Source organism: Patagioenas fasciata, chromosome Z (genome assembly GCF_037038585.1).
Source record: "Patagioenas fasciata isolate bPatFas1 chromosome Z, bPatFas1.hap1, whole genome shotgun sequence".
Taxonomy (NCBI): domain Eukaryota; kingdom Metazoa; phylum Chordata; class Aves; order Columbiformes; family Columbidae; genus Patagioenas; species Patagioenas fasciata.
Window position 1 is genome coordinate 77,486,976 of NC_092560.1, and position 15,874 is coordinate 77,502,849.

At 45.2% G+C, this 15,874-nt stretch overlaps 1 protein-coding gene across 13 annotated transcripts in view; it reads right to left on the reverse strand.

Annotated features, from left to right (window-relative positions):
- CELF4 (CUGBP Elav-like family member 4) overlaps positions 1–15,874 on the reverse strand; it is a 721,430-nt gene that overhangs the window by 75,940 nt on the left and 629,616 nt on the right. For all 13 annotated transcript variants that reach the window (XR_011736445.1, XM_071802133.1, XM_065860489.2 and 10 more), the window contains exons 7-8: positions 5,827–5,974; positions 660–809 (exon numbers count right to left, since the gene is read on the reverse strand). Coding sequence is in view for 12 of the 13 variants with exons in the window: in XM_071802133.1 (XP_071658234.1) it covers positions 660–809; positions 5,827–5,974 (298 nt within the window). In the remaining variant the exon portion in view is untranslated. The remainder of the gene's footprint in view (positions 1–659; positions 810–5,826; positions 5,975–15,874) is intronic.

Genomic DNA, 15,874 nt, shown 5'->3' on the forward strand with positions numbered 1-15,874 from the left:
GAAGGATGAAGCTGAACCTGTTCTGTGGCTATATTAAAGGAGCTGCTGTTTCCATGCCTGGTAAGGCAACAGGATTAGGATGCAGTGAGAGATCTGGAGACCAGCACCTCCTGCCTGTGAATATAGTCTGAGACACGGAGCACTTTGGGTCACCAGCCACGTGGACCCTCTGGATTTATCCGCCCAGAGGCATCCATCTGCAAAGGAATCCCAGCCAGTAGATACCTACAGTGTGTGCTAGGAGATGCAAACAGGCTTAGCACAGCTGCCTCAAGGATAGGCAGGAGCAAGACCCTTGGAAGTACTGCTAGGAGACTTGCCAGCACTAATTGGTCAGGCCTCAGAAGAAATTTTATCTAAAGCAAATCACGCTGCATGTCCTTATTGTATTCACCAGACGAGTCGTCCAGCAGACGAGGACTCAATTCTCCAGCATAAAAATTTTCCACCTCCAACATGCCCTTTATGTCTACCATCCAGATTTAGTTGTGTAACAACTGCAGCTGTGTGAGACCTAACTACACCAATGCTACAGTCACCCCTGATCCTGTGGGGCATAATCCTCCTGAGCTGGCTACTGCTAGACAAAGCCTGTGGCTGTGAACAACCTCCCTAAGACTGAGGGAGCAGGTTGTGGGCACAGTATTGGCCCGGCTTACCTGGGTAAGGGTGGATGCCATTAGCAAACACGGCTTCTGCGGCGGGCTGCCCATTAGCCTGCGGCGGGAGGCCAGTGAAACCATTCACCCCGATTGGAGATGGGATGCTAGGCACAGCTGGTGCAGTTATGCCAGGAGGTGTGCTTCCACCTGCAAGTGGGGAGGACACAAAATCAGAGCTGGTGAGTACTGGAAGCAATAACTATACAGAGAAAACTGTTGACATGACAGCTGTGACCACCACACAGAAACCGCCTGGAAATCCAAGAGATTAAAAATCTCCCAAGGTGTCAGGCAAAGAAAGGGATGAGCTACCATTGGTCCTCTGCTTGGAAAGCACTTAAGAAAGGCTTGCAAAACTTTCTTCAACAGGAGGAAGCTTTTGCTTGGTCATCATGGTCTCTAGACTAGATCCATGGCTAACATCAAGCAAGTGAAAACTATAGAAATATCACCCTTCCTTCTCAGCTTTCTCCCTGGAGTATTACCTGTTTAAATTGCTAAATAAGAAGACGTCTTTCCTAGAAATCAGTTAGAGGCAGAATTAAATTTTCAGTCCCACCTTCCTACAGTAATTCCTCTCAGTTTCTCTTTGGAGATGTCAGCTTTGTGGGCAAACTGATTTCCAGGACTACTCTGTCTGCACTCTCTTGTGAATACATATTTTGTGTACAAACTCATTTTGAACTTTTGCAGCACCAGGGATCCCTAAAAGGTGTGACAAGTTGATTTGTAGCTTAAAGGTAGCCAGTGATACTTTCTTTTTAGCATCAATATTTAGCCCAAACTTGACTTCACAGAGTTTTAGTAGATATCTCCCACTCAACAGGGGGAAAATTTGGGTTAGATTTGTTTCTTTCAAAGAATCATACGCCTCCACTTCTTCCCAGATGCATCCTGTGGGGCACTGTAATGCTGCTGTTTCAGAAGACCAATTCAGTCTTTAGATTTTGGGTGGGATCCTGACACACACTGACAGAATTCTTAAATTTCTGAGAGGACAATTAAATCCTTCTGCTACCTCATTGTCGGCTCCTTGTGTGTTTAAAAGGACTGGGAAGTCTGTGCTTCTTGCAACATATTCAGGATGTTTCTGGGGAGCAAAAATGAGTTTTCAGTGAGTATGAAATAATATTTTTCTCTTGCCAGCTGTGAGTGGGAAGTTAAATTATCTTATCTTCAGCAATATCTTTCTGTGTCAGGGTGTACTACTGATTGAAAGCACCATTTTTGCAGCAACCTCTTTTTTAAACCAATTGCAGAAATTTTCTTCACCATAGCAGCATTTCATGATGGGTTAGTCCAACAACACGTTTCAACGACTACTTAAATCTGTGTTGGTGCTTTAAGAAAGCCAATACAGATGCATGAGGTGTTTTAATATGTTCTGATTTGAGTCGCCCAAAAAGGAGGCGATATTCCATCTCTTTTCTTATACCCTGAGCAGAGAAGCGTCTGCTTCTCCTTTGCTTATTTAAATGGTGTTGGCCTTTAAAAATATCCTCTGTGGAGGTACAGGAGCCAGCAGTGGCAACTGAAGTCCAAAGTCAATGCTCTTAGCATATGCCATCAGCTTGCAAATCACAAAGGCTAGTTAAAATTTCAGTTGATTTTCTGTATCTCTCCTTTATTTGCATAGGCAGTGTAAGTATTTTTTTCTAAAACTTCAGCAAGGGATTTGTGCTTGCTATTTTGTCCATGTCTGAGGACGTTTAGGCATATTCATTGCAATTCTTTAATTTTCTTCTCATAAAGAACCCCTCTGGAGAGGTTAGATCTGTAGCTGGAGTAAAACTGGCATAACGCCACTGCAGAGAACAAAAGGTGGTGGTGCATGCCAGTTGTGGATTTCATCCCTGGTTTGAGACATCTTGCTACAGCTGCACCAGATACAGAAGGAGAAGAGAAGGAAGGAAACTGAAATGAAATTTCATTTCTAGCTCCTCTGTGCAGTTAACAGAGTGGCAGACCCACTGCAGACCCACTTTTCACCCAGACTATACCAATGGAGGCAGAAATGCAGAACTTGAACCAGACTTTCAGAGATGTTTATTTAACTGCCTCACAATTATGGATTGTTGTGTGAGGTCAACCTGACTCTTGATGGTGAACCATCAACTTGACATCAAACAGAATAAAATTTTTATGGTCTGTATTACCCACTGGAACTGCCATTGACTGCAGGCAAGCCAGTTTAAAGTGGATATCTAACTTTTATATCATTAAAAGCAGGTGAAATGGATCGTGCCTCTAGTCTGTTAGATTTTCCAGGATCCAAAGCTCTCAAAGTTCTTAGGTCCCATGGGAAACTGTGAGCCTGAATGAACTCATGGCCATGTCCCAAGGAGCCTGCTCTCCTGAAGGCAAGATGTACAGAAAACCAGCAGGATTGGGAGGTCTGAAGATACCAGCACAGAGGCACTGTGCTCAGCCAATGTGTCCAAAGGCTCTAGGACTCCTGGGTTACCAGTGCTCTTTTTCTAGCACAATTTTTCTCTTGCTTAGAAAAGATGAAAACACTTTTTTTTTTTTTTTCAATGTTCCAAACACTTTTTCTAGTTCCTGTTTTTCAGAGAACTTTGAAATGTTTCATTTTCATTCCAAGTCAGAACAAAGATATACTTCAATGACTGGAAATCCTGCTATGAAGCAGAATGATCATTTTCCATTTGGCTTTCTGAATGCTAACAAAAGCCAGCAGGAGAATTCATGTTAGGCTTCAGATATCTCCTGGCTACTCAGAAATTGCTGCTAGTGTTGTAGCCTTGCTTCTCAGACGTTATGTGAAACATTTTCCATGCACCTTATCACAAGCTTTGTGGCTGTTGTAGTAATACAAGGAGTCATTTCAAAGTCTAAACATTTCACCAGTGAATAATTGTCAATGGGCATTTCCACAACCCATTATGGAAATTTTTCATAAAGGAAGCTGCCCATTCAAGGTAAATCTACAATAATGCCAAAGTGCATTGGCTCCATGATTGAAAATATATTGTAAGGCAAATGCAAAATCTGCCACCATGAAAGAGATCAAGGAATCATCTAAACCAGCATCTTATTTTCAATAATGACCAGTCATGGGTGCTCTGGAAAGCATGTAAAACACATGAGCTTCCCTCACCTGTATTTTGACAGTAAGAGTTTACCAGTCCCCAGAAGGCACCAGGCATACCAGAAGAGAAGCAGAGCTCACACTGGAGAAGCACTGTGATGTTTTTCATGTGCTGGATATCATGGCAGGCACAGAATTTGGCTGATGTACTGGTATTTACACACTTATGTCAGAGAATTCGCTCCTTCTTAAGACTTACTTATGTGCAAAAGAGCCTGTGCTCTTTTGTGGTGCGACCATCACAAACTACTGCCTGGACTCAGCTTTCCAGACTCTGAGAACATTTGAATTCCAGGCAGTCTTTGTTTGACGTTCTCTCTGCTCCCACCAACACAAAACAAATCTAGCTAATGCAAATATGATAATCTTTCCAGCAGTGGGTTTAAAGGGTCCACATATAATTAAGCCACTTTTCTATTTGGATTTGCAGTAGCTCCATCAGCTTGTTGTTTATACATTTATCATTGTGTAAATATCTATTTCAAAATGTGTGGTATAAGATTTTGGAGTCAAGCACTTTTCCTAGGGTGTCCATAAGTTCATGTAGAACGGGATCTGTCTTTCTTTCCCTTTTATCTCCCCTCGCCATATTTCAATGCAAGCAAAGAAAAAGATAGGTACCTGATCCAGTAGCCACTGACACTGCTCCCAGTTACAGATTGCAAAGAGACACTAAACTGTGTGTGAACGGGGAGGTTTTGTTTGGCAGAAATTAGTTCATTAGGAACAGCCCCCAAGCCTGCACTGCTGCAGTTCCTTATCTCCCTGACATCCAGCATTCCTCAGCCATGAGGAATGGCTTTCCTAGCTGCTTTGTCAGCTCCAAGGCTGGTGCAGACCTCTACATGTCTGGCAAGGAAAGCTGCCCCTTTTGTATCTTACTGTTCTCCTGTAGAGTCCCAGATCTATCTCTGCCCAGAGCTGTCTGCACCACAGCTGGCTCTGGCATAGCTCACTCCTCCCATCTTGCATCCCAAACCTTTATCAAGTTGGTAAGTTGGTCCCCTCCAGGACAGGTTGATGCTTCAAGGTTCAGACAAGGCACACGTTTTTCTGAACATAGTCCCATCCCCAGTGCCTTCCATAGGAACCACCTGCATCATTCCAGGGACCCTTTTGTTCCAACCTGCACCTTAGAAATGGTCCTCTGAAGATGTACTTTGAGTACTCTTCTCCTCTACCAGACCCAGTGGTATATTACAAAGCTCTCCAAATTCTTGTTTCTCTTATGGTTGGGCCCTGCTTTTCCTGCTGTGCCACTTCCTAACTATTAGGCCACGTGCTATTTTGTGACTACCAGTCCCACTGCTTCGTTGACCCGTTCCTTGACCTGTTCCCGCCCAAATTGTTTCCTTGCACTTCAAGTCCTAGGGAACAGACTTGTTAGCAGGGCCAGGCTGGTCAGGTCTCTGAGCAACCTGATCTAGTTGAAGATGTTCCTGCTCATGGACCAGCCTGGCTGTGGCAACACCAGCGCTCATCCCTTGAACATCTATATGCAGCACCAACGAACAAGTGTACGCCACTAGGAGATGTTTTGTACCATTTGTGCTCAGAGCTAAAGAAAAGCTGTGAACGTCTGAGAAGGAAGGGTCATAGCTGAGAGCCCTTTACAGTGCCTTCCCTGCCAGCAACCTTACTCCTCACCAACAAGTCCATTGCATCCCAGCTCTGGTGGGTCTCAACCCTCTTGGTCTCCTCACCCACCAGTGTGTGCCACTCAGTGTGGGGCACAAGAAGCCCAACAGCACACTGCTGACAAATCCTTTAACTTGCCCTTACAGCTATTTAATGATACAGAAGCTGACCTTCAGCTGTCCCTCACTCTGGAAGAGGCAGTAACACCCTTTCTTTGCTTCTTCCCCGTTTTCCCAGACCACAAAAGGATCTGGCTGACTCCACTCCTCTCTTCTGGTAGCCTTCACCAGCAAGACCAGCATTTCAGTAAACCGTTGCTGAGGGAGGACCGGTCAGCTAACATGTCCAGCCAAGTCTCCTCTGAGATGTGGCCGGATTCTCCTGCCCTCCACCCTCTCCACCCCTGCAGCCCCTTACCTGAGGTTGGTGTCATGGGGGCGGCTGCCAGGCCGTTCATGTTCAGAGCCGCCATCTGCTGCATCTGGGCCGCGGCAAAGGCTGCCATGGGGTTCAGGTAGCCACCCTGCGCCACCGACGCCATGATCGCGGCTTGCTGCTGCATCAGCTGGAACAAAGAGAGCAGGGAAAAAATATCACGCAGTCAACAGCAATGCAGCCCCTGGCACCAGCACCAGGACAGGGACTCAGTGAGGGTGTGAGGTACCCGTTTGTTTGGAGGCATCTGCTTGCCATGTCTGTGGTGCCTCCCATCCTTGACCTTCCTTCTCACTACAGAGGCCAGAGGCAAAATGCATCTTTGCATCTTGGGGTCCTCATGGTGCCCACCCCCATAATGTGTCTGCCCTCAGTGTGGAGGTCTCTGAAGAATCACAGAATCACAGAATGTTAGGGATTGGAAGGGACCTCAAAAGATCATCTAGTCCAATCCCCCTGCCAGAAGCAGGAACACCCAGATGAGGTTACACAGGAAGGTGTCCAGGCAGGTCTTGAATGCCTCCAGAGCAGAAGACTCCACAAACTTCCTGGGCAGCCTGTTCCAGTGTCTGGCACCCTCACTGAGAGGAAGTTTCTTCTCAAATTTAAGTGGAACCTTTTGCGTTCCAGTTTGAACCCATTACCCCTTGTCCTATCATTGGTTGTCACCGAGAAGAGCCTGGCTCCATCCTCCTGACACTCACCCTTTATATATCTGTAAACATTAATAAGGTCACCCATCAGTGTCTTCTTCTCCAAGATAAAGAGCCCCAGCTCCCTCAGCCTTTCCTCGTAAGGGAGATATTCCCCTCCCTTAATCATCTTTGTTGCCCTGTGCTGGACTCTCTCCAGCAGTTCCCTGTCCCTCTTCAATTGAGGGGCCTAGAACTGGACACAATATTCCAGTTGTGGTCCCACCAGGGCAGAGTAGAGGGGCAGGAGAACCTCTCTGACCTACTAACCACCCCCCTTCTAATCCACCCCAGGTACCATTGGCCTTCCTGGCCACAAGGGCACAGTGCTGGCTCATGGTCATTCTGCTGTCCACCAGGACCCCCAGGTCCCTTTCCCCTGCACTGCTCTCTAATAGGTCATTCCCCAACTTGAGTTGGACTCAACCCTTTGATTCCCTGGCCCTCCCTTGGTGAGTAAGGCAGAAAAAAGGCTTTATACATTCCTGAGCAGAGAGGTTTCATGGCTTGGGTTGCTTATATCAAAGGTCTGGGAATGCGCTAGTGGCTGCTGATGGGAGATCAGTGTATGTGGAGTGGTGGGGAGAGGGGATCCCCTCTCCAGAGCAGCAAGCTTAGCTAGTTCTCTAGGGGACAAACTGATTCGTTTCCATCTGTCAGTGAAAAAAAAATCTTTTCCTTATGCTGCTGGGAGGCCTGTGGTGGGGACTGAGCAAATGACCAAACCTCCCAACCAGACAAACACAACCAAACAGACACTCTCTGAAGAGTTGTACATGGGAAAGGAGCTCCCCTACTTTGGCATGATTCATGCAGTGTAGAGAGAAAAACCCTTCTCTGTAGTTCTGATCTGGGATGATTTCCTTAATTTTACTTCTTCGTTTTTTTTTTTTTTTTTTTTTTCTTCCCAGAGGCTGATCAAAGTGCTGTTTCTTTCAGGGCACCCACAAAACTTCTAAATGAGGAAGACAGGCTACATTTTCAGGCATTTGGGGGTAAAAATTTTGGATCAGAAGGGTGATGTTTCTGTATCCTGGAAATGCTTCTTACATTAAAACTTGACTTTCCTATCATTATTTTACACCCTGAAACTAGCAGATAGTTGTTGAAGTTCCTGTGCACAGTATTGCTGCAGTGGGCTTGTAAAATGCTCCTGGTGTGAAGGAGAAGGCAGTTGGGATGAAGCTGCCTCTTGTCTCTTTCACTGAAGCCGTAGGAAGAGCCAGATGAGGTTCATCTGACTCCATATCCAATCCCCATGAGTGACCAGTGGTGGATGTTCAGAGAAATTGTGTGGGAAAGAAGATGAGCAGAGAGCAAAGCCTCACTGTGTTCACTCCTCAGCCTCTGGTAATGCATGACTTGAGGATAATAGTGGAGAAGGAAACTTTTTCTGTAGTGATTTTAGAAGTGACTCACGTCTTTGCTGTCTCCAGAATTGGCGTACCTCTGTTTTGCTGCTTTTTGTGATTGCACTCTCTCCCACCAGGAAATCACCCTCTGATGCTGTTGTTTAAGCAGACGGGACACGCTTCTCAGCATTAAACAGACCTCAAAGGCCGTGGCGGGGAACAGCCTGTTCCCTACTGTTCAGTTTAATATTGAAATATTGGCTAAATTAGCTGTTCGTACACACTAAACCAAAACCTTGAAATCACCACTCTCATTCAAATGTTGAAACTTGTCACCATCTGTGAAGAGACAAAAGCAAAAATGCTCTGCTGCTGATCTGCAGCATAACCATGGACAAATTGTGTAAACTTGTCCTGGTTTCTCCAGTGATAAAATGAGGCACAGGATATTTGCTTCCCCAGGTAGGAGTGCCCGCAGGTCTGCAGATAAAAAATGCTGTGCAAGAGTTGAGTACTATTATTTTTTGCAGCCATTGCAGATTGGTGGCAAGGTGATGGCTTTCCCTTTGATTGTTAATTACCCTTTTTTTATTACACACTGCCTAAGACACTTTCACATTTTAACTAGTGATATCCTGTTCTTTGTAACTATTGATGGAGTGATTAGACAATCTTTTCTATTATAGTACAGTGCTAATTCCCCTTTAAGGAGTATATTTCTTTTCTAGGCATTGTTTGGGTTTGTTCTCCAGGGGAGGTACTGAGCAGGTGATTTTAGTAAGTATGCCAATGAAGTGAATGAGGAAGGGGGAATCCATCCATCTTTAACGTTGGATTGACTCCAGTGCTGCGTGTGCTGACCCATATCTCATTTTCTGTGCTGGATATTTTCACCTGGGGACAGCTGAAGATATAACTGCCCAGTTACAGAAATGATGGTCATGATCTGTGCCTATAGGATCTGTTTAGTGCTGCTGATCAAAATAGTGTTTCACTGAGATGGACACAGGTGCAAGGGCTGGGGACAGCCCCAGTTTGGCCTTTGCTGACTTTTTTCCATGTTTCTCCAAAGCTGACCAGACCTGTACGAACAAGCTCACCCCAAAACACAGAGTGACATTAGGCTGGCCATGTGTGTGCCGCGGTCACTCTGACTGGCAGATAAGAGCCTGGTATTTGCACCAGAGACATTCTAGGGCAGGCAGGGGACTATGCTTTGGGCATTTCCCTTTGTCAGATTCAGTAAACTAAATAGAGATGGGCTTTCTTCTGAGCTATGTGATAAAAGGCAGAGGAGCCTAGGCCAGGATTCATCTCCCCCTTCTGTAGCCGAATGCCTCTGGGAAGATGAATTACACCCTTGTTTCTCCCCATTGACTCTATCTGGAATCCCAGGTGACCAGATCAGCTGCACGTAGCAACAGTCAGCTGAAATCATTGCCATCAGCAAATATTTTTGGACCTTGTTTCCCAATCATTTAAAGGAAAACTGTTATCTTTCTTCCCCCTTTCTTCTGTGTTTCACCTATACTGCAAGGGAAACAGGGCTCCACCTAAAAGATACTACATTGCCAATGGTAGTACAAATGATTGTGCTGCTCCAAAGAAAATCTCCATTTTGCACTCAGCGGAGCTAGACAATCACTTGTGACATTATGTCTTATGCAACTTCTTCTGCTTGTGGATGTTTCTAAGCTGTTCAGAGTTAACTTCACAATGACAGGTGCTCCTCCTGGTTTGCAAACAAACAGGGTGACTTGAGTATGCAGCTTCTTGTTTATTCAGAGAGCTTATAATTTCGCACTGCGAGATGCATGTTTGTAAAAAGTGCCTTGTCTACATGCATGTCTTTTTGCAGTGTAGTGTCATTCATGCATTTCTGTCACAGATCTTCAGAAAGAAGGTATTTTCTTTTTTGTGAGAACAGTGAGATGTTCCTAATCTGTTAATTAGTATTGAAGGTGCAGGGTCTGCAGACTAAAGCTTGGTGGGTTTCGGTGAAACAGCTTCTTAAAACTGGCCACACTCCCACAGACACTTAATTAGGAGCTTGAGGAGCAAAGAGGTTAAATTAATCCTAGGGTTAAAAAGCTCATGCAGTAAAAATAGGGCCCTAGCCTGTGATTTGGGAAACTAGGTTCAGTTGCTTCTGCTACAGCAGCATCCTGCAGAGAATCATCACCCCCTTTTTGGTGTGCTCAGCTGCTCTGTGGATGCTCAGGATGTCCTGAATAACTGGAAACCTCCCTGACATGGTGAATTGAGCTGGAGCGCTGTATCTCATGACTCAGAGGATGCACATGGGGCTACAGCCTTCCAAGCCAACCCATGGGGCTGGAAGAAGTGTAGCATTCCATACATGAAAACAGTCACGTATCCCAGCTTTGATTTCTTGGCTGGAAAGGGGAGTCCAGCCATATCTAACCACATCAGGACATTTCTATCCTTGTTAACACTCCTGCCACCCTTCTGAGGTCTGTGTCCCATTCATGCCCTTCCCTCCCTGGTCAGATATGCTCAGAGGTAAAGATTAAGGGGGAGGACGAGATGGGTCCTTCTCAGCCCAGCAGCTGGTGGTCACATCCTGGCCGAATGCAGTGGCATTACAGGGCTGGGAGAGTAGAAACTCAGTCACCTTGAAAGAATCTGACAGCACAGGCCTAACTCCTTCCTCTCAGGGTGGCCTCAGGGAAATCCACAAAAGGAGGGTAAGTCCTGAAAGGGTCACCAGTCTCCCTCATAGAACCTCTGGGGCATTCCCAATAAATGTCACCCCACTTCTTCCCCAGTTGCCCATGAAGACAAATGTCCCATCCACTCCCCTTTCACTTTGAAAGAGGCCCAGTATATGGTCCCAGTTAATAAAGCTGTAGAAAGTGAGGCAGTGACCCCACCAGAGGCAAATCAATAGCAGCTGGGCCCCTGGGTACTGTGTACTTTAAAATATGCCATTTGAAATGCAGATTTTTCCTGCCTGGGTTGGGGCCACAGAGCACTAATCAGAAAGGCAGCAGCCTTGTTATCTCAGACTGATCCAAGGGGACAGAGAGGAGCTTTTCCTTTCCTCAGCTGAAAGGATGTATTTCTTTTTACTTTTCTACTTCCTTGGCATGATCTTTGCCTCAGCATTTAAAGCTTTTTCCCATCCAATTTTATAGATTCATTCCCTCTTTCCTCCAACCTGGCCCAAATATTTGTATTCTGATGAGACCAGGAGTTGCTACGAAACTGGATCATGCCCATGGACACCACCTCAACAGCTATGAGCCTGCAGTCCCCTGCCCCAGGACTTGAGAAGCGACGGAGCAGCTGGAGAGGCACTGGTGAGGCCATCCAAAGCACGGTAAGGGTGGTAGTGATGGCTGGTCAACAGAGGGATGGAAAGATTCATCTCACACACTTTTTTGTTACGTCAAGTTGATGTGCTTAAACTTCACCCATCTTTGTCATCAACGTATGGATGGGCACTTCCACAGGCTTAACCATCCTATCCTAGCAAGGGAGATTAAGCGAGAAAGCAGCAAAGGATGAAGTTGTGCAGCACAGCTGCACCACAGCAAGTGCTTGCTGATGCACAGCTCCCTCTCCATGACTTGCCTCTACCTTCACACCAGGACAGATTCATGCCCCACACGTCCAAGCACTGGGTCAGGAACGCCACCAGCATAGTGTTAACCATACAGCAAAAAACATGGCAATTGTTGCCAGTTTTCCTCCCAGAAGTAGGTCCCCATGTGGTCACTCTCAGACTAGTGGCATGGGGTAGGGACAGGTGGCCAGAGGTGGGGTCGGGATTGGAACAGCCAGCTCTGGTATCCGATGGCTGTTAGATGGCAGGGTTGTGCAACTGCATTCAACAAAAAGAAATATTGTCCTTTTCTTACAGGAGGAACAGATGCATGGAGAGATGAAGTGACTTTCTCAAGGCCAAAAACTCCTGCTAGAAATAGGACAAGGATGCTACAGCCTGCCTTCCCCAGCCCCCAAAAGAAATGCACATGAAACCAAAGAAGGGGAAGAGGAGAGAGAAGGATTATTTCTGATGCACACTTTTTGAAATAACGTGATCATTGTCCTTGCAGAAAGGCTTACTCTGAACGATCTGATGACCTTCTCATTTTTTTCAATGTTATTTTATATCCTTGTCTTTGAACCACATGATATTTTGTTTGACTTTTCAAATTCTTCATTCAGTAATAATAATAATAAAAGTAATAACAGCATCCCACGCTTCCCACCTCTAACGATCTACACAAACACTTAGCTAATTAATCCTCATGGTATCCCTGTGATAGAAAGAGGTAAGTAAAGTGATCAATCAAGCAGTAAGAAGACTCATATTTGGTAAAGTCACAGAATTGACAAATTCATGACTGTATTATCTAACTGGCCATTGGGAAATCAAACAAAATATATCTCATAAGCATTCAAACGAGCAGAAGATATTTTGTAAAAAAAATCAGAATGGTCCTTCAGACATTTTTAACACCTTCTTGGAAACAGAAATTTGTACTTGGAAAATAAAATTTAAATTTAATTAAGATTTTAAGAGAACTAAATAAAAGTGCAACACTTGGATTCATGTTTCTTAGTGTCTTTCAGAAGCCTGGTACACCACAGTTTGGATTTCTAACTTCCTGAGAACTGTGGAAAAAACCAAAACCTAAAAAAAAAATATGTATATAGAGCCTAAATCTGAGTGTTCATTATTTCCAAATTACCAGGGAGCTGACAATCAGAAATATGGTATTAGCCCTGCTACAAAGCATTATGGCTTCAAAATAGCTTCCTCTTCTGGAACAGATCAGAACAAGTGATTTGCATAACAGGTAGTATTTACCAAATATACTGTTCCAGTTTGGTCATTTAAATACAATAACTATTATATGCAGAAGATACTCTATATTCAGTAAATTTTCCCTGATTTCATAGGGCTAGCTGACTTTTTTAAGTATCTTTCCAAAATAATTTCACAGTATGAATTGAATAAATATTGGAAGAAGTGATCCTTCCCTTCAGCACTACCTCAGATCATTTAGCAGAAATAACCTTTCATCTCCACTGGCACTGGGGCAGGGACGCACAGGGGGGCACCTATGCTTTTTGTGGTCAGCAGGGTAGTCACTGTTGCCCTAGCTTCTCAAGGTGACCACTTATGGTGATGGCTGAGAGCTTTGCTGCGCTGGATGTTCCCAGATTCGTTGCGGTTATTGTCTGCAGTTCAGGAGCTGCAGACATTTGTACTTTGAATTTCAGAGTAGGGGAGAAGGGATTTACTGACGGCAAAGGACTTGCTCCAGGCTGAGGAGCAAATGTTACCACTGCCTGTGTTGCCCCAGTCCCCATCTGTTTTTACTCACTACCTCTATGTCTGTCCTCTGCTGCAGGATGCAATCAGTCCCATGGCTGGAATTTGGCCAGGAGACCGTGGCTAACACTCCCACTCCATTTTTTATGCAAACTTGATTTATGACTTTGATCTTATTTTAAATAATTTAAAAATTAAATAATTTATACAGTATCTGTCACTTTGCAAGGCTCCTTCCTTTGTTCTTGCTCTGCTCTTCTGCATTTTCCCATCTCCCCAACCCTTTTCGATCTGTGCACATTTCCTTTTCTGCATGGTGGAGCAGCAGTGACATGATTCAGCCACTAACTACTTGCCTCTTTCTTCATAGAAAAAAGATCTGCAGGAACTTTTGCCACTGTTGCTTACTTGAGCCAGGACTATACTACCACCATTCATGGTCTGTTTTGATTTTTACTGTTTACAATTTTGGACTTGGCCACCCCATTGCCTACCAGGGACTAAAAAGGTGTGCTGTGCGGCTCTGAGCTGGAATGTGTGCCCTCAGGTTTGTTCTCAACTGGCAGCAAATCAAAGGTGGTGCCACCTAGCATCAGTTTCCTTCTCTCCAGGCTGAGTTCAGATCTATACCTCAAACTGGCCTTAACTGAGCTATCAATACCCAGCTGATATAGATCCACAGTAACCTGACAACAAACAGGGCTGGAGCCCTATACATGAGTGAACTAAAATAAGTAATTGCCCCATAAAAGGGGAAGTTAAATGAGTATGGGGAGATATTGCTGAAAAGAAAAAAACTAAAACAATCCAAAAAATCTGAAATAAATTAGTACAGGGGCTCTGGGAGCTTTAGGGAGCCATGAAACCTGACTGGCTTTGAGCTGCATACAAAAGAGGTGAGGTGGGTCCGACGTGGCTCTCTCTGTCACTGGAACAGCACACATAGTGCCAAGCTTTGTCTGGTGGCCCAAAAGGAGTGCAGACAAAAAACACACACAGAGAACGTCCTTTGCCTCCTGACTTTTTTGCCTCCAGAGCTGAGACCATGTGGCTGCTGAACCCAAGGACTAGTTGCTTAGCTGATATGAGGCTGTTGCTGTGATCAAGGTTAAGGTTGCTTAAGCTGAGGTTGAGTGGCTTGGCAGTGAGCAGCAGCAGGGAGTGAACTGTGACATGGCCATTTGCTGAGCTGCAAAGGAGGTAACTTAAAGAGGAGCTGAGACCCAAAGTGGTCCTGGTGGCAACACTAATGATTATCAGTCAAACTGATAGACTGAGACCCTTACTGCCTCTCCTCAGTGATGCTGCTGGGTTTGCAAAGCCATGGCTGCCCACCAATCTCTCAAACAGCTGCACTGTGTGGATTTCTGCTGCACTGACCACCTTGACGCAGGGAGACCTTTTTGCAGGAGCTAATCAAGTCCTGTGCACGGTGCCTCACTGTGGGAGATTCAGCAAGAAACCACTATGTAGGGGACTTGGCAACCTCCTTCATGGGGACATACCATTAGAAACTATTGATTAACCACCTCTCATGGGATTGCTTGGGAATTCTTATGTGGAGACATCAGTCAAGCTTGGACTGTGGTGGGGTAGCTGTGAGTACAGGTTATGAGTACAAATCAGAGAGCCTAGTGTCTTGTGCTGGTCCTGGCCTTACTACTAAGCACCGAGGCAGTTCTTAAACTTGTGTTACCATCATAACCCTGTGTGAAAACCCATGGAGAGACAGCACAAGACAGAGACATATCCCTGAGGGAGAAAGGAAAATAAATAACTCTGATGATCAGCTTTCTTTGTACATGGGGAACTGAGACCAGGGGATCAAACGATTCACCCAAGGTCACACAAGTTGCTGGTGGCAGTGGCATCAGCTGTCACTGCCGTCCTGCTCTTGTATTTTCACTATTTCACCTTCCCTCCTCTTGACTTGCCTTAGCTCTTCAACTTCAGTTTGAGCTGAATAAAACTGTTCCCCCCTTTCTTTCTCCCCCTATCAATCCCTCCATCTCCCACTGGCATTTACCAGATGCCAATCACTCCTATATCTAAGAGCCAGCAGTCCGAGGTATATTAATCAGGACCGAGGGAACGTCACAGAGCCTCGGTGCTCCCTTCCTTCCCTTTTGTGTGAGACTGTGAGATGAAGCAGATAGGGAGAGACACAGATAGGGAAGCTGATTGAGAGACAGCATCTAAGCACGCTCTGGGTGTACAGGCGCCACACAGAAATGTGATCCCATCATTTAGACAGCTCTGAAGTCCCCAGGGTAATTGGTGTCACCAGCTTGTCATATCCAATGGGTCGAGATCTAAAACATATTCTTCCCCCCTCTTTATTAGCATATTTACGAGAAAAAAAAAAATAGAATGGGTCCAATTCTGCTTAAACAGAAATCAATAGGAAATATATTTATTGGTTTCAAGTGGAACAGAAGCGGACTCAGAAATCGTTTTCACTCTTCCTTCGATGATAAACCCTCCCTCGTTCACCTACCTTCAAAATGTTCTGTATTATCTGGTGAGAAATAGATGGAGGGAACTTTTGTGGTGTAAAGGTGCAGACTGCATCATCTTTGATATCAGTAAAAGACTCAGCTGGCAATTAGAAGAATTACTCCACATAAACCAAAATGCGAGGACAGTTTTTGGACCAGAGCATCGGGACAGTGGGTCCC